This window comes from Vanellus vanellus (genome assembly GCF_965231255.1).
Source record: "Vanellus vanellus genome assembly, chromosome: 3".
Classification (NCBI taxonomy): domain Eukaryota; kingdom Metazoa; phylum Chordata; class Aves; order Charadriiformes; family Charadriidae; genus Vanellus; species Vanellus vanellus.
The window spans coordinates 51,203,026-51,225,499 of record NC_138907.1 but is presented as its reverse complement, the minus strand read 5'-3'; the positions used below and the strand labels follow the sequence as shown (position 1 = coordinate 51,225,499).

Here is a 22,474-nt window from a genome sequence, read left to right as displayed (position 1 = left end):
AGGGCTACTTTCAATCCCTTCATCCCCCAGCCTGTATTGATACCAGGGGTTGCCATGACCCAGGTGCAGGACCCTGCACTTGGCCTTGTTGAACCTCATGAGGTTTACATAGGCCCACTTCTCACGCTTGTCCAGGTCCCTCTGGATGGTATCCCATCCCTCAGGCATGTCAACCGCACCACTCAGCTTGATGTTGTTGGCTGTCTATGTCATTGATGAAGATATTAAACAGTACTGGTCCCAGTACAGACCCCTGAGGGACACCACTTGTCACCAGTCTCCGTCTGGACATTGAGCCATTGACCACTACCCTCTGGATGTGACCATCCAACCAATTTCTCATCCACCGAACAGTCCACCCATCAAATCCTTATCTCTCCAATTTAGAGAGAAGGATTTTGTGGGGAACCATGTCAAAGACCTTACGGAAGACGACATCTTTCCTTGTCCACTGATGTAGTCACTCCATCATAGAAGGCCACTAGGTTGGTCAGGCAGGACTTGCCCTTGGTGAAGCCACGCTGGCTGTCTCGAATCACCTCCCTGTCCTCCATGTGCCTTAGCATAGCTTCTAAGAGAATCTGTTCCATGATCTTCGCAGGCACGGAGGTGAGGCTGGCGGGTCGGTAGTTGCCACGGTCCTTCTTTCTACCCTTATTAAAAATGGGTGTAGTGTTTCCCTTTTTCCAGTCACCGGGGACTTCACCTGACTTCCATAACTTTTCAAATATCATGGAGAGTGGCTTGGCAACTACATCAGCCAATTCACTCAGAACTCTGGATGCATCTCATCAGGTCCCATAGACTTCTGTATTTTCAGATACCTCAGGTGGTCACGAACCTGATCTCCTGCAGTGGGAAGGACTTTGCCCCCCTAGTCCCTACCTTGCAGTCCATCCACTTGAGAGGAGGAGTTTTCTCCATACATGTTTTATTAACACTATAAACATGTATCATTTTACTAAGAGGGTTCATACCTGACCCTGAGGGACTTCATCTTTCTTGTCTCTGTCCATCATAGGAATAGGTTGAATACCCGTTTTCTTCATTTCATCACCCTGGAGAAAAGCAGAGAGAGATTAGGAAAGCAAAAATCAAGACTACTGAGATCTGAATTCATTTCCACCTTCTATTGTACGTCAATCTAAAAATCCAGAATTTAAAATATTGTGTGGTATCGGTCTAAGGCAATGTCAGAAAACTGCCTAAGGAGGGGCTAATAAGCCCACGTTATACATTCACCGAAATGATAATGTAAATAGCAGATACTGAAACCAAAGCTTTTGAGTCAATATACACACATTTTCCTTGTTTCCAAGGGTATCTCCACAATAAAAAGCAACTGGAAGAATAAAACCAAAGAAATCAGTTCATTCTATTATCTTCTATTCATAGTTAGTCTCATCTTTCAAAACATTACCAGTTTAAAGCACTATAATACAATGACCAGTAGAACACAACAACTCACCCGTCCAAGGAAAAGCTGAGTAAAATAGATGAATTTACAGTGTCAACAATCCAATCTTTTTGACCATGCTGCTTTGAAGCAGCTGCCTGTCAAACATCCTCCTTTAAGTACATTATCCCTCTACATTCATAACAGGAATACTAGGAAAGATGCAGTATATCCAAAGACCAGATGTATGTAATGTACAAGAGAAAACTCTCTCCTTATATTTCACCCATTACCAACAGAGCAACCAAACCACATTTCTCAGCACTATACTGGGCCTGAACACAATCACTCCTTAAAAATCCATCAGTTTTCCAAGAGTCTTATGTCTGAACTGCATTGTCAAAACACCACAGATGTTTAATCTTGAGGTTATAAAGGCAACTACAGCCATAGCAATGGTTGCTTTTGGCTACTGTTCATATTTGAGATTCCAAAGTCAGTCATCTTCAAACTGTTAACCTTATGTATTGGGTTTGTGTGGTGAGGTTTTGGTAGCCAGGGGGCTACAGGGGTGACTTCTGTGAGAAGATGCCAGAAGCTTCCCCCATGTCCGATAGAGCCAGGGCCAGCACTATGAGGGCTGCTATGGGGAAAGTTAACTCCATTGCAGCCAGACCCAATACACCTTAGTTAGGGAGAAAGCTTATGCAGGATAACTGCTCATACAACATTTGCTTGTATGTGTCCCTTAATGTGAGATTCAGCTTACAGAGGTTTAGCTATCTGAGAGCTTGGGACCTTCCCTAAATCTGTTTTCTAAGCTTCTGCTGCAGTTCGTGAAGGCATCTCCAGAAGACAATTTTTTACGCGTTTCTCATAAGATTTTATCAAGCCACATTTCAAGTGCCAACGTGCCTTCCAAGGGAGGATTTTGGCACCTTTACTCAAAGAGAAGTTTGCAATATAATAAATTGATTCTGGTCTGAGCAGAGCATCTTTCTGTTTGACTGCCTTGCAACTACCTTGAGGGTAGAAAAGATGGGGGCTTCTGGAAGCCAAATTCCCTCTTGCATATTTGGCCTCAACATCACCTATTAACTATAATCCTCCACAATTAACCAACAAAAGATGTAATCAGGAAGATATTTTTTAACTGGTGTCTGTACTGTTCTCTCATATCACATATTTCTTTCCCCAAGTAGTTAGAGAGGCTAGAATCACTGAATCTAGTCTCTGTTAAACATTTTACTATTGAAATAAACAAAAGGAAAGGCCTCCTTCCTCAGCTGATAAAAAAAAAAAAAAATGCCTGTAACAGTTCCAAGCACAGATATTCAGTGGACTGTTATTTAGGAACTGTAAGCAAACTTGGTTTTATGTGCCCCTAGTAAATAGTACTTTTTTTTTTTTTTTTTCCATTTGCTTGAAGTACTGCAACTGATTGATCCAGGACTGTCTGCAGCTACCATAGGCTCAGTGATAAGAACCTCAACACTAAACCATTTAGCATCATATGATTTTAAGCTCTTTGATTAACATAATAGCAAATGCTTGAGAAACATTTGAAGTCAGAGCTTTGAGGAAGCTGTCCAGCCTCTGACTGATTATGCCAAAACTGAACAAAGCTCAGATTTATGTTTGCCATTTCACCTTGAAAGGAAAAGGGATCGCAGAATCACAGAATGGTTTGGGTTGGAAGGGACCTCTTGGGATCATCCCACACTGCTACACCAGCAGGATCAACTACAGGAGGTGATCCAGGACTTTGGTCAGGTTTTGAATATCTCCAATGATGGAGACTCCACAACCTCTCTGGGCAATCTGTTCCACTAGTTGACCACCCTCACAGTAAAAAAGTATTACATTCAGATGGAACACATGCACTAGAAACCCAAGTGTTTTCTTGTGTTACATATGTGATACACTGCTGTAAAAAATACTGCTTTTATCCTCATAGTTATGATCATGATCAGAAAGTTAAAGCTGAAATTTTAAGCAGTTTGTATCACACTTGCAGTATGGTTATAATAAGTGGCTTGTTATAAGTGTCTTAAAAAATACTGCAGAAAGGGTTTCACAACTGCTTAATGTCTCATATCTCACAAAAAATCACAGCAGACAGTTTATACAAGCCTGTAATCCTATATAATTGATCAGCAAATGTATTATTTTGCTTGAGTTGTAGCACTGTGGGAAAGCTTCATGCTGAAGTGCTATAAAGGTAAGTCTTAGCTGAAAACACTAGCTATACTGGGCTTCATTTAATGAAAAAAGACCAGCGTGACATACCACAAAATTGCTGCAACCTCTCCTGCAGTTATTGTTTTAGTTAACAATTACACAAAGAAGAAATATCATAAAAATGTTCTGATTAAATCATTCAACATATTAAGATTATGAAATCAAGTAGTAATTAGAAGCAACATTCTATCCTACTTTTAAAACTGTAACATAACCATTCAATCCAGTCAAATATACTTTTCTGGAGTTTACCTTTTTTTCCCCCCAATTAAGTAATAATTTCTGCAGTGAAACAATATCTAAACTTTCTATCGGTTTAGATTTCCTAGGATTTTCTCTATATCTGTCTTCAGCTTTCCAACTTCCAGAAGCGTTTAGATCTGTGGCTGGATTTGTTGGTGATCCTGACTGGATCACAACATATCCAACTTCTGCCACGTATCAATTAACTTCTTAAAGAGGATTCAGTAAAATACCAATTACAGAATTCAACTTCTGTCAATAACTTCTAATTTACAGTTGCTCTATGTAGTAGCAATAAAGCAAGATCCACCTTTATTAACTCCTCTTTGGATTACAAAACAGGTTAAAGTCTGGGCAGGCTCAATTATGTCCATAATTCCCATCTTAACTATTGTTGAGTAGGAAAAATCAGTTTGATCCTTCCTTCTCCACTGAGTTCACAAGATTTTCATTAAAAAGTCTTTTTACTGGTAAGCAAAAAAAAAGTTGAGTATGTAATCAGAGACACATCAACATTATGCCTCCAATATATCTCCTATAAGAACTTTCACTTTCCAGTGCTGACATTTTAGAAAGTGAGCACTGAACTAGATCTTTGAGCTTATATAGTCTGCATTTTTCAAATATTTTACTGTAGTCTGAGTTGTTCATAATTAAGAGAAGAAGAACATGTAAATACAAAAAACACCCACGAGCCATGCACATCTTGAATTTCATAATGAACATGCAACAGGCAGGACAAAAACCTCCACACTACATGCATGCTACAACTCTGTGTGCCTGATTTCCATTTTACACCTGTGTAAAACAGAAATAAGCCCACTGAATTCTGCAGCTTTCCAAAGGACACATAACAGAAAAAAACAACTTTATGATACACATATGCAATAGCAGTTCTGAAAATGCAGTGTATCTTCTAAAACTGTGTAATTCAACTCTACGCAACACCCTCAGAATTCATTTCTTATCCCTAAAGTAGTCACTTTCACTTAAATTAAACAATTAGAACATTTACTCAGTGTAAGACACTTGAGAGAGTGCATCTTTATTTATGAACATGATTACATTAGCACAGCTCAATGTTGTACTTCTCAGTACATCTTATCTGTGGTGTAACTTTCAGTATATTAAAAAAGCAGCTCTCTCTCAGCCCCAGTTGTTGAGCTGGCTCACAAGATTCAAATGGTCAGATCAGAACAATCTTAAGGTTTTCCACATTTGCTTTAGCATTTTCTGGACTCATACTACAGCTTTTTAAGTATGTTTTAAGGCAGTTGACCTGGAAGCTGGTTTAGTATTTTGGATTTCTAGAATACAAATAGATCCTTCACAAAACTACAGTTAGTGACTCAAAAAACCTTACAGATTTTCTTCTGTGTTCTGTTGCTTGGTCACTTTATGTTATGACATACTTTCCAAATTCACCTTTAACAGAGAGAAAAAACACTGCCCGAAAATTAGGAAGCTAACTTAACTCTTTAAATAGCTTCAGAGTAACACGTGCATGCACCAATGAACAGTTTTTAAAACAAGCACGTTAAAAGATCCAGTGCTTATTGTTTGGGGTTTTTTTTCTTCCTGGATACTTCCATTTATAAAGTAAATAGAGTAAACAAAAGAATACCTCACATACCTCAGCCCAGAACTCCGCATAGATATCATTGGCTGTCAGTCTGGTAACTGGCCACAACTTTGTTACAGAACACAAATCACAAGCCGTCATCATCAGACCAATCACTCTATCTCTAAAATAAGATTACATTAAAATGTAAGTTTGGTAAAGAATAAATGATCACACTACAAAGTTTTTATTTTCCCTTCTTCAGTTCAATCAGCAGTTAAGTACATATACTACAAAATTTCTCCTGCCTTGCTTGTTTCTTCCTCACTAGTTTACAGTTCCTTGGTAAGGCACCACCCAAATTGTATATTATATTCCCTGTAGTATTCCCTGCATTGGTTGCAACCAGAGTTCATTGACTAGCCTCTGCACAATCACATTCATAGAAAAGTACACAAGAATGCCTGCCTGTTAAGACACTCATATGGCCCTCCTTAATTTTCTGAAAATACAGTGCACGTCTATAAAAAGAAAGATGGCATATCCTGTTGCTGCATTTCTTTCTGTTCTTTAAAAAGAGAGAAACACATGCTCCAAAAAGAGGAAAAAACTAGTTCTGAGTCTGTCTCAAGGTACTCTGTCATTGCTTTGTTGGAATGAATTCTAACCCTGACAGAGCAAGAATCTTACTTGTAATTCTGTCCTATGTACTGATGAACATGTTCACATAATAACTGAACAGCAACAGTAAGATTATGATCATTAGTAGAATAAGGCACACAAAAAAATCTTACTTTAACAGTTTTCTAGCACTCGTCTAGTACCCAAACCTATGGTTTATGAATCTAAATTTTATAAAGAAAACTGGCAAATTAATGAGTGAATTCATGTGTTTTCCACCCAATGGAGAACTTAAGATGATATTTAAGGACACCTGCATCTTTGTTAATAATGCCTATTCCAGGGAACAAGCACACAACTTGCTATCTTGCATGCCAATGTGACAGCAGTCACAAAAACTGTACCAACAAACAAATATACCAGGGAAAATACACAAATACACAATATAATAAATAAATAAAGGGCAAAGTGCAATTTCCCTGAGTTAAGAAAGAGGATTCATCAGCCATGTAAAGACCAAATTTATCGTTCCATTGCATGTACAGATACCAACTACAAGTCTTGCATTCTTTAGCCACATTACAAACTGATGTCCTATCTTTGGGCACGTGGCTTTGCACTGAAAATGCTCTGAAGTCAGGTAAAGAAAAAAATGAAAACAATACTCAATCACACACTAAATTGTTGTGGTCCTATTTAAATTTTATAAACCCTAAATTCAAGATTTCCAGTAAATTTCATTCTGAGATTATCAGGAGCTATTGTATCTTTGTCTTTATAGGATGTTGACATTTATTCGAGTCTGATAAGCTTCAGTTCCATACTGGGAAATAAGCTTTTAAAAACTGCCCTTTCTACAGTGGTGTTTATTCAAAACTACTGGCAAATCCCTGTAAAACTCCTCAGAAAGAAGACCCAAGTACCAAAATTCTTTCTGAAAAGAGATCAGAATCATGATTCAATATTTTCCAATATTATTACTCTAATTTCTCTCTGCATTAGATTAATGACAGGATCCACTTCCCAGTAAAGAAGCTCTGAAAGGCTATATGAGCCCTTTAACGAAGCCTGTTATGAGACACATCTCTCATCCAAAGTGTACTATCTTTTGCTTATGTGGACAAAGAGAATCATGTCTTTATGAATACACGCACTTGTATATTTTTAAAACTTACAGCTATCTTTATTCACAAAGTTTGAGTTCTGACCAGAATTTTTTCCAAAAAGCACGTTGACAGAATAATAAAAATATTGACATAAAAATAAAACTAAGTAATTATTGCACTATACCTTTTTCCCCCCACCATCTAACTGCCTGTGCACTAACTTTCCTCTGCAGATCATCTGTCACTGAACAGTGCAGATGACATCCAAAGGCAGTGATGTGAAAATATAAAACAATGGAAATTACTGTTACATACTTGCAATGTTACACACAGCTGGTCTCAGAAATCTCATGTGTAAGAAAATTATGGTGTACACAGAATTTTTTTTGAAAGAAATGCTTTTATTTCTAGGACTTATGCCATAGTGAACTAATACTGGTTTGCTGCTTTACCTGTGTGCTTGGTTCTTTAGGTTTAATGCTCCCGTCTGATGCAGCTCTTCAAGCTGTTTTCTATTTCCAAAATACAGGGCAAGGTCTGTGGCGATGATGGCTTTCCGGATGATCTCAAGTACTTGCTCATATTCACTGGAGCTCAGATTGGAGAAGACATTGTGCCCTTCCAGCTATGAAAAAGTAAAAAACCAATAAAAAGCACAAGCTCTAATTCTGAGATGATTTCAGTCTTTACTTCACCAGACAGGTTACAACGGTTTTACAGCCCAATGGCAATTTTTGTTGCAAATTCAAATGTTGACAGCCTGAAATTCCCATTTTTATCTTTCCTTTATAAATACTGTCATGAAACCTATGACTAAGCCACTGATTTGGTTTTGGGACTACTTCTGAAGCCTAAACGTATTAATAGAGAAAAATGCTAGCTTTTTCTTTGCTGATTTATAAGCACTACAGACATAGCACTTCCAGACAGTATTAGCTTGGGAACTTGTGATTCAATCCTGATCCAGAGTACTGCATTGCCAAGTTGGTAAAATGAACGTCTGATTCACTCTCAAGTACAATTCTGATACCGCATAATACATAATATGGATAAAGAAATATCCAAGTTGAGGTACTAAAATAATTTTGGTTTCATAGTGTTCCAAATGAAATGTGCCTGAAATTGCTGCATTTACTGACACAAGTTTCTCTATAGAAATAAATTTAATTACAGTATTTTAATGTATATGAACATTTAGGGGAAAAAGCTGCTTTGTTCAACCATGAGTTGACTGACTCATAAACTAAAGACAATGGTTTCCACTATGGAGGCTCTGGCAGCATGCCACTGTCACCCCTTTTCAATTTCCACTATATATTATTGCACGTTTAACTGATGATATCCATGTGCTGTGATCGCTCATGAAGCTATATCCCATTTTGAAAAGTCAACACTATTTGCTGTCTCTAAGATTTGGAAAACAACTTGTCAAAAGTCTTCCCACTGTTGAGAGGAAACAGAGCAAAATAAGAAAGAATGAGCCAGTTGTGTCAAGGTGTGCACATTCACAAATAGAAAATATTATTAAAATACATCAAATGCAGACGTATTTTGACATTTAATTGGCATTTGGGCTGAAGCTCATAAAAAGTTTCCCTGATTTTTGTCAAGCATTTACATAATTTGTTCAAAATAAATCCTCTGTGGTACAAATAGGCTTGGTTTCTCTCACCATCCGGAACGTAAACGTCATTTTCCAACACTTTTACTTGGACAAGTAGGTTTATTGTGAATAATGAATAGAAAATACAATCCATCTATGTCTCAATGTTCCTTTGACACATTCCTGAATCATAGAACATAATGTTTAAAAAAAACCAAAGTTCAGAACATTTTAACCCACCAGCAACACTTTGGGAGCAGGAAACAACTACTACTAGTTTTCATTATTTAGGGTTCTGGGGACAGTTTCCTCCCCAACCTTGCTGCCTAACACACGAGAAAGAGCTATTTGTCCTATTATTTAAATTATTCTAGATTGTATTCTTTAGGCTTTAGAAGCTGCACTATCAGAGAGTCCACTGCAACAGCTTCCGCTCATACCACTAGAAAAGAACTGATTCTGTTAAGTACTGACAGAAGCTGCCATTTCTGAGCATGTCACTGAGGCTTTTGAGTAGTATGTATTAAGTATAAGCTCCTAAGATTTTATTCTTTCCCAGCTGATCTAAAGTTAGTGAACGGAATCCATTGTATTCGTAAGTATGGTGAACTGCAGGTGGATGAGCAAAGCAGCTGTAACGTTTCAAACCATGAGAAGTACAGCAGAATACTAACATAAAACTAAAACTCAGTGAGATAAACCCTAAAGGGTTTGGTGGGTTGGTTGGCTCTTCTTTGTTACATTCCAGGAATTCAGTAAGGCTTTTTGATTGAAACGAAAAACAGCAACTCCAAAAGGCTGCTCATCACCACCTATGGGCACATGGGTAGGCACTGTTTGAATCCACTCTACAGCCCTGACCACCTCTCTCTCTTTCCTCACTCACACTGATGGCCAAAGCGAGAAGGCTGTAAGGAAGTAAAAGGCTTCCCTGCCTTCTTGGCAAATGGCACTTTCACTGATTACATTTCTGTGGGAAAAATGCAAAATGATTTTTGAAGAATGACAGAAGTCTGCTTCACGTAGCCATAGTGGGACAGAGAAGTGTTAAGGACTGAGGAACTTGCTCACTGTGCACAAACTCACACAAAGAATGAATACTAAAAATCTAATGCCATATCACCACTGAAGGATTCAATTACACCCTCTACATGGAGGAGCATTCAGACATAAAGTTTCCATTCTCTGAGGAAATGTATGTGATACCTAAAACCATAATCACAAGATGTGCTTCTGAATACAATACAGAATAAGTATTTTTCCTAAAAGGTGATTAGGTATTTAAGAAAATATCTATCTTCCCCCTGAAAGACCAGAAAGAAAGAAAAGTTAACGAATCAGTGGCACAGTAGCATGGTAAGACCGTGCATTGCATGTGTGTATGATAAACTAAAACCAGTGAGCACAAGTATGTTACGGACTGACAGTGGTTTGACAGGTGAGAGCTTTCATTCTAAGTGAGCATGAAAGAAATTTTCACTGATGAGAAAATATCTGTGCATCAGTAGCACACTTGGATCTCCCAAAATGTGTCTGCATGCTTTCTTGTAGTTTTCTAGTCATTAAACATACAGACACATTACCTCATCTTAGGGACTGTCTTTCATAGACTACCTTACTCAGTTTTTATTTCAAAAAAGCACATGGTAACATAATGAAACAAGTTTAAACTTTTCATGCGTGCAAAACTAACATTTCCTCCTTCATGCCACACATTTAATGTTCATGGAATTTATTACAGCAGGTTTTCAAGCTTCCCATGCAAACTTTTGCCAGTAATTGAGTTTTTATTCAGAATTTCAAGACGGTTGAAGACTTTGTGGAAGCACATTATGCCAGAAGTATCTAGCAAGTAAGAAACTGTTTTTTCATTTTCAAAGTTCCTATTTCATATGTTCATAGGAAACACCTTCGTTGATCCAGAAGCTAAAAGCTCCACAGGAAGGCCATAAGCAAAGACTTTCAAATACACAATATTTTTTAAAACATCAATATTTTGAGAAAGATACGTTTTGCACTATTATTTACTGCTTGGTTTGCTAATTGTGGAACCCATCTTGCTGTAATAAATCTACCACTCTACTAAATGAGCACTACAATCCAGAAATTAAATTAAGCATGCTTCAGAAAAATCTACTGGGTAATGATGTGACTCCTACTTCCATCACTGGACTCTACTGAACAGAAGACACAATTTCAATAATCCTACCTGCAGGATGGACACAGTCTGTGAGAAGTGGTGCTGTTCCATTGTTGACGTGGAATAGAGAGCAGCTAAGGGGTGATCAAATTTCTGAAGATAGCTGTTGCTGTAACCTCTGTGATCCAGGTCATGACACAGGCATGCAACTAAAAGACCTTTTCGCTACAAAAAAATTGAGATAAACATGAAAAGTAAGATGTATTTCCTGCCCCTAGATGTCACTCTCTCCCCAAAATACTGTAAAAGTTGCACTATGCTTACAGTGCCTTCTAAAATCACACGGAGAAACATCCTTAAAATTGCGAGAAATGGGAAAAGTGAGGACACACTGAATTAAAATTCTCGTTCTAATTGTAATTCAAACCTTTTATACATTATGAATGTAAAAAACATTGTTGCACAGTCACATAATACTGGAAGGATTCTGCTTCAAGAAGAAATCTGAGTTTCAAACAGATAGTCTGGTCATCCATGGAATCCTTATCATGATTATTACAAAAATAAAAAGCGCAGTTATTGCGGGAGAAGACATACATAACACGTATGATCTCCTGGTCAAGGCAGCTGTGCCAAAGTCCGATGCTAGACCTGGCTCTGCAAAGCCCCTCGAAGACAATGAAAAAGTCTCCTAGGTGAAAGTCTTCCGAGGAACTCACTGATGTGAGCCACAGAAATGCTGGACAACGGCAACTGCAAACAAAGGAAGACGGTAACCGATTTTTTTATTTAATTAACTCTTAATGTCCTACAGAAATAGAGTCCCTGAAATCCGTCTTTCAACACGCAAAATATGTGAACACTTGCAAAAGTTTTTCACACAGCAGGTGTGTTTTGAAAACAAATTCATTAATGTTTGTGAAGCACTCCCTGTTGGCATGGAGTATCACAAAAATGCCTTTATAGACTTAACACCTCTGTCTTACTGTTCGTTCTGATGAGTGTTCAGTAAACAAGGATAAGGTTATATAAAATGAAGCAGAAAAAGAATACCTATTAAGTGAGCAACATCCAACATGTATACTGTACTAAAAGGCACATGATTCCGTGGAAAAATAGCAAACAATGATGTAACTAAATATTTTATGACAAATAAACAACATGCAGAATCAAGATTGTAGCAACCCTAACCCTACTTCTGATTTTCAGACCTTCACTTTTATTTTAAATCCTTCATTTTTATTTTTAATGATGTCTTTTCAATATTGCATCTTGTGAAGCGCAATTTTAAAAAGCGCATAGCAAAACCGATGACACAGCAGCACATGTCCACACAGATCCTCAGTGGAAGTGGAATCCTCAGGAACATAACACACACCTGTTACCTGAAGTCATGCAGTAACCTCTGTAGGAAGCTGGTATCCCCTTTTCACTACTATCAGGAGGGGCAAGACGTGTAACCAATAGACTCGACAAACAGTCTCTGATGGCAAAAGAAAGATGAGTTCCAGAATCCTTTGTGCTATGTTAGATCTAGTGGGCATAAGCTTTTCTGTCCTACCCCCACAAGTTTTAATTTTCTTGTTGCATCTTGTATAACCTGTGTTTTCCAGTCTTGCAGTTCTCATCAGTCTGTCCCTTGTACCAGATGGTTCTTTTTGTCTAGCTTGTCCCAGTCTCCACATCCCAGGAAGTAGTTCTTGTCTCAGCCCTTCAGCATTATACAATGCCTAATACCAGTGCTCTTGACCTTGTACCCGTTGTCCCTGTTTGGATCCCAACTCTTTGACCATTGCCAGTTGCTGCATCTATTTGTCTGTAGATCAGAGTCCCCTTTACAGTGTTTCATACTTCTTTTCCCACCCCTCAGTCTATCAAGGTTCATGTCATCATCCCTCACCTGAGACCAGCCCAAAATTTTCTTCAACAGTTTCCTGTATTCTTCTTGAACTCATCTCCAGTCTCAAGAAAGGAGACTGCTAGAAAGAGCTGGAACACAGGCATTCAAACAGGTGAAGACTGGCTGGAGTTTGGCAGGGAACAGACTGTTTCCATCTCTCTTAACAGCTGCCTCTTTTGCTCTCCCTGTCTGTCTTTGCATCTCCCAAAAAGATGGGGCTTACTACTTGGTTAGTACTGAATGTTATCAGAGCTTTAAATATTCCCTGAGGCTGCAATCCACGTTTTTGTTGTTAAAGGAATACTGATTTTTTTCAAACTCATATAGCTTTGCCAAGTTTCAGCATATGCCTGGCAAATGCCACTTTCCTATTTCAGTGTCGATTTTCAAGTCTCTGCTTTACTAGACCTTTTCAAATAAAAGATCACCAAATTTTATTTTACTCTTACACACTGAACAAAAACTTGATTTCTCCTAGCATGTTTCTTTAGAAGAGCCAAACAATTTTGGCTGAAATCTCCCCACGTGAATCAGCTTGAGGAAGTCACGGAGCTTGGAAAATTACAGCCAAATGGCTAGTATTTGGCAAAGTTATACACAACTGAAAACAAGTTCTTCCAGTCAGAAGTTTCAGGTAGTATTAAGAACAGACAGCACTGCCAGTTGCACCTACCATAATTCAGAAAAAAAACAAGTGATGGTTCTTCATAGTGTATATTAATATTTAACTATTCTAAGGGTTCCGTTTTATTATTATAACTTTTTCAGTTAGTTATCTATTCAAAGTATTTTCTTCCTGATTTTTTTTTTTAAACACTATGCATTTATCTTTAAAATATATACACGCATACTAAGGAAAACTGATGTATAATAAGATTTAATCAGTGAATTAGCACACTTGGGCAACTGTTTTCCTTCCATCCCTTCCATTTTTCTCCTTTGCTCACATATGTCAATCACCTCTGCAACACCAAGCTCTTCTCCCTCGTCCTCCTACTCAGGATCTCCTGGACCTCACAGAGATCAAGATCCAGGGTGTTTCCTTCCCCTCAGTACAGGTATGACAGTTAGTTAAATAATTAAAATAAAGACTGTGCTGTAAGTGGGCAGGGAGAACCTCAAAATGTGGACATGGACTTATAGCAAATCTGCCACTGCTTCTTCAGTGGGCAGACCTGAAAGACGTGAAGGAAACACTAGGATTAGGAATCTGAGTAATTCTCCTTCCTCAGGCTTTCTACTCACACCTGTTCCTCTACAGGGACCTTTATATACACTCTGCCAAAGCTGACAGCAAAACTCTAGCATAGAAAACGTACTTCTATGATGGCCGGTACCTCTGATGAGGTCTAGCAACTAATACAATCATCTCACCTACCTCTAGATCAGTGAAAAGCCCCTGGTTGTTCTGAAGTATGGCATACATGCAATGTGCAACAGTGACTGCATGCTTCCAGTTGTGGTAGGGCACACGGCGATAATTCTTCTTTACAGACATAGTAAATCGGCATAGCTTTTCAAGTTCAAAGCTAGAAAGAAATTAATTTGGTCAGAGACAAGAAGAACAGGAAAAATAACCAACATAGGATAAAAGATGCTCTTTGATTCACTCTTCTTCCTAGGATTGTCTCTTATTGCAGATGACTCATTGATTAGGAGAGTCAATCAAGTTTTGGCAAGGACAGAGGAGCGTGGATACCTGACAATGCTCTTAGTTTAATCTGTAAAGTTCTGGAACATAAGTCAAGCTACCCAGCTCAGGCAACACAATTGCATAACCTTCCCAGAAACCTGAAGTGTGGTTTCTTTAAATCGTTCTCTACTTAACCCGCCAAATAGTGAAACTCTATCCAATAGACAAGTTGGAAACATCATTTGTGATCAAAACAGAAAAAAAGGGGTTCTTAAGCAAATGACACAGAAGAAATAATCCTATTCAAATTAAAGTTTCAGTCGAACGCCACATGCACAAGTTGTTTTGAAGAAGTTGAAGTGCTCCATATTGGCACCGTGAAAAGAATAATAATTTATTTTTACTGAGCCTTTAAGATTTGCATTTCACTGTTTCTTCATTTTTCATCAAACAGTATTTTGTTAAGTAATTGCTGGTCAACCAGGAAAATGCCCCAAATCGATAGCATTTACAGGATTATTTCTTAAAGATTTTTTTTTTAATATTTTTGCTGTTAATATAGACAAGCAAAATTAATTTATGATCAAGAGTATTTTCATTAAGGTAATAATAAAAAGCAGTAATAAAGTAATTGTTATGTTTGGCTCATATGCTCATCAAAAACACTTCTGAGAGAGTCCATCTTCTGTAGTACCAGAGCTCTGCACAATCTTTAATAGACTTTGTCTACTGATGTTTATTTGAAGGAAAGTTGAATACTTTTTGTTTACGGATGGGAAGTTCAGGCACAGATTAGATATCAGGTACAATTTTCTCAAGTACCTAACCCAAGCTGCCTGGGGTGAAAAAGGAATATTACACTTGAACCCAGAACTGAACTGAAGATGCCAGTGTCCCAAGTCACAGAATTTTTCTCCCATAAACAGATAATTTTTTGCTTTATTCTCATTTTTTCTCCTGTTACGGTGGTTTGACCTTTTTTTTTTTTTTTTTTGAAGTTCCATGTTTTGATAATTTCTCGGATATCTCAGAGAAGCAATATTAATGTTCGAGTGTTGCAGCATATGTGGGCTGAGAAAACAAAGCTGAATGTCTCTGACCTATATGTAAAAATGTAAATGCATCTTCTATATGGAGCCAGTTAGATAGAAAAACATATTTCTATGATTATGTGCTGAGCAAGGTAATTATTCTTCTTAGCCTTAGTCTGATGTTAGTAAAAATGGAGGCATATTGTCTTTCCAAAAAGCTTTAGGGTTTCTTTTTTAATTCTAGACAGTTGTCAGACAGCTCTAGAACAACTGTTAGAACTACTGTTTAAAATAGAACATCATAATTCAGAATATCACAACAGTCACTTCCATCTACACCCAATATCAACTCAATGGTTACCACGGAATAGTACAGTTCTAGCCAAAGGGAAAATCATTATCAATGATACCTCAATGGGGAATACTATTACTTCCACCACTGCTGTATTTTGTATACTTGGTTAAAGTAGCAAAAAATTATTTCTTCATGAGAGCAAAGAACATGTAGCGAGTATGACAGACTTTTCTCCAAAATCTTCCCTGGACAGGACAGTTATACATTACATGGGTGTATACTTAAAGGCACAGTCTTACCCCTCAATACATTAAAAATCAAATTTTAGTCGTAAAATAGGTGTACTTGTTTCAGACGATTGAGAAGTTTTGTTCTTTCAGAAATTAAATACAAGTCCAGTCCCAACAGCCTCGTTTTCAAATATTTTCCTCATTTTTGTTTCTTTAACTTTATATGTGAAGCCTGAGACTTATTTGAAAAACGTCAACTTTTTCCCATCAAAGTTATACCTTGAAAGAAATAGACTGGGAGACGGACAGGGAAAAGAAAAGAACTTAGCTGGAAATTTGAACCCTAATCCTTCATCCGCAGCCATTCATTCAGGAACGGAAACAAACTAACTACACTGAGCAGTAAAGAACTACATGTAGAACAGTCACCCACTTTGCAGTATTGAAGAAGACATGAGAAAGACCCTCAGGTCTTTCTGTATGCTTCGAGGGCACAGAGACTCCTCCAGTTACTAAGACGAAACAGTCACCAGCAAATGTTTCCCAAATGTTGCTCCTTTTTGCAGGGAGACACTTCCCCTTTCAATTGCCCGTCTGTAGATTTTTTCCATAATTCGAAGCATCTCCTTTCTTTCAGCAATGGGATATACTTAGCTGAGAGACTACTGATCTTAGTAATGATAATGGACACAGAGAAAGGACAATAAATGAAACAATCTGAAAACCATTCACTTCCATAATTAATGCATAATGATGCTGATTGATTTATTTAGCAAGATAGGATCTAATCTTGGATTACTACAATCATATACTATATTAATTTCAGCAACTATATATTTGAAAAATCAGTATTCACGTACCTTCTCTAGTTTTTGGCAAGAGCACCTTTAACATCATCACTATCTTCTGTCTGAAAAGCAATCTCATCTCTGAACCAAACAATACTTCTATATATTGGAAGGAAAACTGTTTGGATGATAATCATGAGTTCTTTTACCTGGATGTTCCTAAATTTTATTAACTGAAGACCAAGAAGCTGGGAAAAGAAATCCAGCCTGCTTATTACAGCCCTGTACAGACTCTACATAGTAAATAAACTCCAAAGGAAAGATGAACTTGAATTAGAAAATAATGATCTCAAAAATTTGTAATAAACAAACGCACAAATAACAGAATTAAAGCTATAAATCATGTACTTCATACCAGGCTGTCCCACAGGACTGGTGAACCATGTAGACAAAAATGGCAGGCCAGACATCCTCATACGGACTGATATCAAAGTGGTATCTAAGAAGAAAGTTTCAGCTTAGTAAGGACAAACACCTTTTCTTTCTTACTAAAAGCAAGTGAAAATGACTCGATAATGTATATCTGACAGCATTTACCTGTTTCTGAATACACCCAGAGAACTGACTTTACAGGCTATATTTTCCAGCAATGTAAGTGAATATATTTCTGCTAAGGTCAATGGAACTATGCTCATAGAACCATAGAATCATTTAGGTTGGAAAAGACCCTTAAGATCATCAAGTCAAACCATTAACCTTTGGTTAGCCTTTGGCTTTGTTTAGTTAATAGAAACTTGAGTTAACAGAAACTTCTGTAAGAATCCATTGCTTAAGTCATGTACAAAAATCTTTGTTCTACAGGGAGACGGACAGGGAAAAGCTGAGAGCTTTATAGGCACTCCTAAAATATTCCAGACTTTCCTCCCAGGAATTGTAAAGATGGTGTCTCTAATATATTTAGTGGCTTTTTTTCAATGATTTCTGCCACAAATTCTGTGAGACTCACTCTAATTTTGATAGAGGAAAAAGATCAACTTTTACTGGCTACTAGAAATTAAGCCTAAGCTTCAAAAATCAAACATTTAATACTGCATTTTTTATGTTTCATTAGCTGAGGACTTCTTCCCTCTCCTGATAGCAACATTTAGGCCTAATATTAGGGACCTGCTCAGCAGAACTGTTTGTCCTTCGATTATTAATTAACCCCTTTCCCTGCACCTGCTGTGCTGCAAGTCTTTTATTTACTTTCCACTGAACCTAGCTAAACGCTTGCGCATACGTGGCATACTGAACAGCACAGCAGGTGCAAGAGAGCTGAAGGTAGCTGAATTGCTTGGAAAATGGTTAAATGTATTCAGATTGCTTGAACCAAAGGATGTTAATATAATTTAGAATGAAACCTGTCATCTTTGCAAGTAAAAGTCATTTTTGCTGAGGAGGTGGGTTATATAATATCATCTAACAAAGCACAAGAAATTGTATTGCAAAGAATAAGCTTCTATTAAGGTGTAATCCTGCAAGCTGCTAATACTCTGGCTTTTAAGCAAATCACTTCAGCATGTAATGAACTTTAACTGTAAGCAGCCCCTATTAAGCATACGCTTGTGTGCCTTGCTCGCTCACAGCTATAACGCTCAGCACCTGACAGGAGTGAGATTAGGTTTACAAAGACAACTTAGACTTTGTGACTCAGTATCACAGAGTTTTGATTTTAGGTACCTGGTCACTACAGTAGAATTTATTGTTCCGGGCCAGAAACAGCAATGAAAACATGAGATAAGTCCTGCTGTTAGCATTGAGTGGGGACTGACTGATAAAATACAGATAGAGGTACATCCTCAGCACACAGTAGACCCTTGAGAGCTGAAAGTAACTCAATTATTTCAGAGAAAGCTTAAGAGGCTGGATGGGAAGTCCTCCTCCAAATTTAGGCCACAACTCTAAACTCTAGCACCTGGAATTCATAACTCTGAATTATATTCAGAAGTTTAGAGATATGTATCCATTTTCCCCTCCTTCAAGAAACAGGCAGAAGCACAAAATACACACACACAAAAAAAACCCCAAACAACTAAAAAAACCACCAAACCCTCCCCTCTCACTCCCCGAAACACCAAATCAAAAACCACACTACTCAAAAAATCCCAGGAACAAGCTGAATCTTTTGTTCTAAAACATATACAACGGGATGAGATCACACATTTGGTCTTAACTATTGACGTTCCAGGTCAGCCTGCTCTCCAGCTCTGAGCTGTTGGTGACTCAGGACTATCAGAAAGAAGCTCATCTCTACAGTCCTTAGATATAAACTAATGCTTAAAGCAACTACTGTAACTACCCATGCCCGAGGAAAATGCTACCATTCTGCATAGGTATTATTTTACAGTCTTTGATAGATAAATTTTGTTTGCAGGTCATTAACTATAACTAAGCATAAGAAAGCCAGCGATAAACCCCTATGATTTTAGGATAGTTCAACAATAAAAGTGTTTCCTACAAAATCTTCCACTACATGCAGGAATAAGAAACATCCAACATCTTTTTCACAGACTGATACAAGATGCAACTGCCACTATATGAGAAAAATACTTACAGTTCAATTTCTTTATAAATATGTGGAGGCAGTGTACAGTGCATGAGGTTCTGCCACTCTTCTGCTGTACAAACACTGTGGTAGGATAGCTTCTCCATCGTTACACGGTAAATACACTCTGAATGGCGAATTCTGTGGTACATCTGAAAAAGGGAAAACATTCATTAGTGAGAAATTTTAATAAAGAAAAAAAAGCATTTCCTTCCTGTACTCGAGCACTTATTCTTAAAATACACATCTGCAAAAACGATAGTGCTTTCGGCTGCCCAATGTCACACATTAGAAAAGCGACAGATTATATGACATTCAGTACTTCTGGAAAATTGGGCTTTCTAGCACATCATTCTGCATCTACTCAATCAGGTAAACAGCTAAGGCTCAGCTGATTTTTCACTGCATCTGAGCTCTCCCCAGAAAAATAACTGAAGTTCAGGAGTTAGAAAGAGAGCTCAGTCCCTTCCAATATGCTAACAGAAAGAAAACTGATCACAGGGCACAATTAATATTTTGTGCCACTTCATGAATTCAGCTATTAATTGGTACAAATAACTGCTACTTATGCATAGTAAAAAGTACACGAGATGTTTATCATATCTACATCAGTATGCAATAACTCTGAAAAATAAGTACAGTTAATTATTGAGAGGTGCAGACAGGTATTGCAGGTATCACATGGTTTGTAAACAAGTATGGACACAAGAATTTTACTAGTAAAGCCAATCCTCTGCAGCAGTATGCACTGAATGGTACCATTCACCATCTAAAAAGACTGAATTCACACTTAATTCAGTGATTGCATAGTCCCAAGTTTCATTTATATGCAGGACCTTCTACTTGCCTTAAGTCAAGTGGAACAAGTTTAAGAAATTGTTAGTGAAATTTGCTGCCAGAGTATATCGACAGCATCCTGTTGGTAAAATGGCTTAATGTAAATCACCAGGCTTAACTGGCATTGTGTTGTATCTTACCTGCCATGAATAAGACACATTGCATTTTTATTGCATTTATTGTATTTTTATACTTATATAGTAATGATCATTAAACTGCTTATGCTTCCTGCAGGATTAGTAATTTCTGTGATGATAAAGGGTTTGAAAACAAAAATAGCTATCCACTCTTATCTAGAAGCATGGATAATTATGAGTATATAGCACAGCATATAAATGTATAAATTGGTACCTTTGAATATTAAGCATACGGAATCGAGAGAATACATAACATCTCCATCCACCAGTTAAATTTGTAAAACGTGTGATCTGAATTTATGAAAGTAAATAAGAATCATACTTTCTAATGGAATAGATAGACAGACATCATACACATTTCAGAGCTTGCTCTCTCAGTTTAGCTACACCAAATTGATGTATCCAAAATACAATTATTTCAGAAAGCATAAATGAATCCCTATCATCCTCTTAAAATACAATTATTCAGCAAAGAATTCAACAATTCCTGTTTCCTTATTAATTCAATGAAAGAGACTTATGAATCACTTTAATTATCTGGAATATCAAAATCCATAAGTAGGATTCGAAGTCTTCCCACTATAACCAATAGCTTACAAAACTGTAAATAAAACTTACATTAGCACAGTGTAAGGCTAAAGCACAAAAGACTGCAAACATTTTAAAGTTGTTCTCATCGGTTTTAGAGAAGGCACTTCCACTTATTTTGTTCACCATCTGCACAACACCTATTACACTTCCTCGGCTTACAATAGGCATGCACAGGATATTTCTGGTTGTGTAGCCCGTGTAGAGGTCTACTTCTCTGGAAAGCCAGAAAAGAGAAAGACAACAAAAAAAAAAAAAAAAGAAAAGATTTAATATTATTAATTAATATCTATTCCTTGATTCTTAGAAATGCTGATGTACTATATACTAAATAGTTTTAAAGTAGATGTAATTAGTACGTGCAAGAAGTTCACCTCCAAAGCTCTCAAATATTTCCATCTACTGTGTCATATTTAGGAAGAACTTTTTAATTGTTATCTCCATTAGCAAGATAAAGAATGAATACTTCCTCAAATGTACAGTCAGCTTATTCATAAAATTAAAGAATACATTCAGGTACGTAGGCATGTTATTTGTTAGTGAACTTTTTTTTCTCCCCTGAAACTAATCAGATTGCAGGGAGGCTAATAAAGAATATCAACAACAGTCTACCTAACTGGGCAAAGTTCCATAACAGGAAAAAGGACTAAATTCTTCTCCATTATATTTATAATTGATAAAAATAATACTTTTTATTTGTATCTTAAAAATATCTCCAATGGCTAAAGCATTTAAATAGATATCTATAGGTTGTCTTCTCACCAGAGGATCACAGCTCCATGAATGCATCCTAATATGAAATTTAAGTAGTAAATTTAAGTAAAAGGTTTGGTGAGCTATCTTCCCCTCCCATGAATAACATCCTACCTGTTAAAGCGTGGATCTGCATAGGCATCAGGGATGTTAAGGACTTCTCCTGTTCTTGCCACTTGACCAGCTATTCCTTTTTCTATAGAAAATCTGCAGAAAATAAAAATGTGGGTTAGCCACCATATGAACTATCTGGAAAAATATTTTTCCAGTGGAGTCTGTCTTGGGCACGGTAATGGATATTTGTTCCCAACCAGCGTCATTTTAATGCTTTTAGGAGAAAAATCTTACAAGACAACTAGTAGTAAATAATAAAATAAAAAAAGCACATCCTAGTTGATACTTTCTGAAAACATTTTATATAACTACATAATTTAATACAAAAGTTACCATAATATGACCATTTCTGTGACAAAAAAATCAAAGCCTTCAATAACCCTAGGGGTTATGCCTAATAAACACCACATTTGTACAGAACCTGAGACTTGTGTTTACCTTTACAAGCTATTGATTTTATCACTGATTTTACATATTTATTGTTTCTTTAGACACATTATAAGCAATATGGAACTTGTTTCTTCAGGGGAGGCAGGTGGATTTGGTAAAATAAACTTTGGGAAAAGATCAATGGAAATTTCAATGCTATAATATTATACGCATTTGCTATGTACATTTCAGAATAACTAGCTTGTTTCACCTCATGACGTGCAAACAATGCCACGGTAGCAAC

The 22,474-nt window shown here is 37.2% G+C and overlaps 1 protein-coding gene across 2 annotated transcripts in view; it reads right to left on the bottom strand.

Moving 5' to 3' along the window:
- PDE10A (phosphodiesterase 10A) overlaps positions 1-22,474 on the bottom strand; it is a gene marked incomplete at its 5' end in the record, with an annotated part of 205,720 nt that overhangs the window by 12,655 nt on the left and 170,591 nt on the right. For both annotated transcript variants that reach the window (XM_082480816.1, XM_082480817.1), the window contains 9 exons: positions 978-1,058; positions 5,514-5,625; positions 7,621-7,793; positions 10,981-11,136; positions 14,190-14,340; positions 17,204-17,287; positions 19,382-19,524; positions 20,965-21,151; positions 21,802-21,894. In XM_082480816.1, coding sequence (XP_082336942.1) covers positions 978-1,058; positions 5,514-5,625; positions 7,621-7,793; positions 10,981-11,136; positions 14,190-14,340; positions 17,204-17,287; positions 19,382-19,524; positions 20,965-21,151; positions 21,802-21,894 — 1,180 coding nt within the window. The remainder of the gene's footprint in view (positions 1-977; positions 1,059-5,513; positions 5,626-7,620; positions 7,794-10,980; positions 11,137-14,189; positions 14,341-17,203; positions 17,288-19,381; positions 19,525-20,964; positions 21,152-21,801; positions 21,895-22,474) is intronic.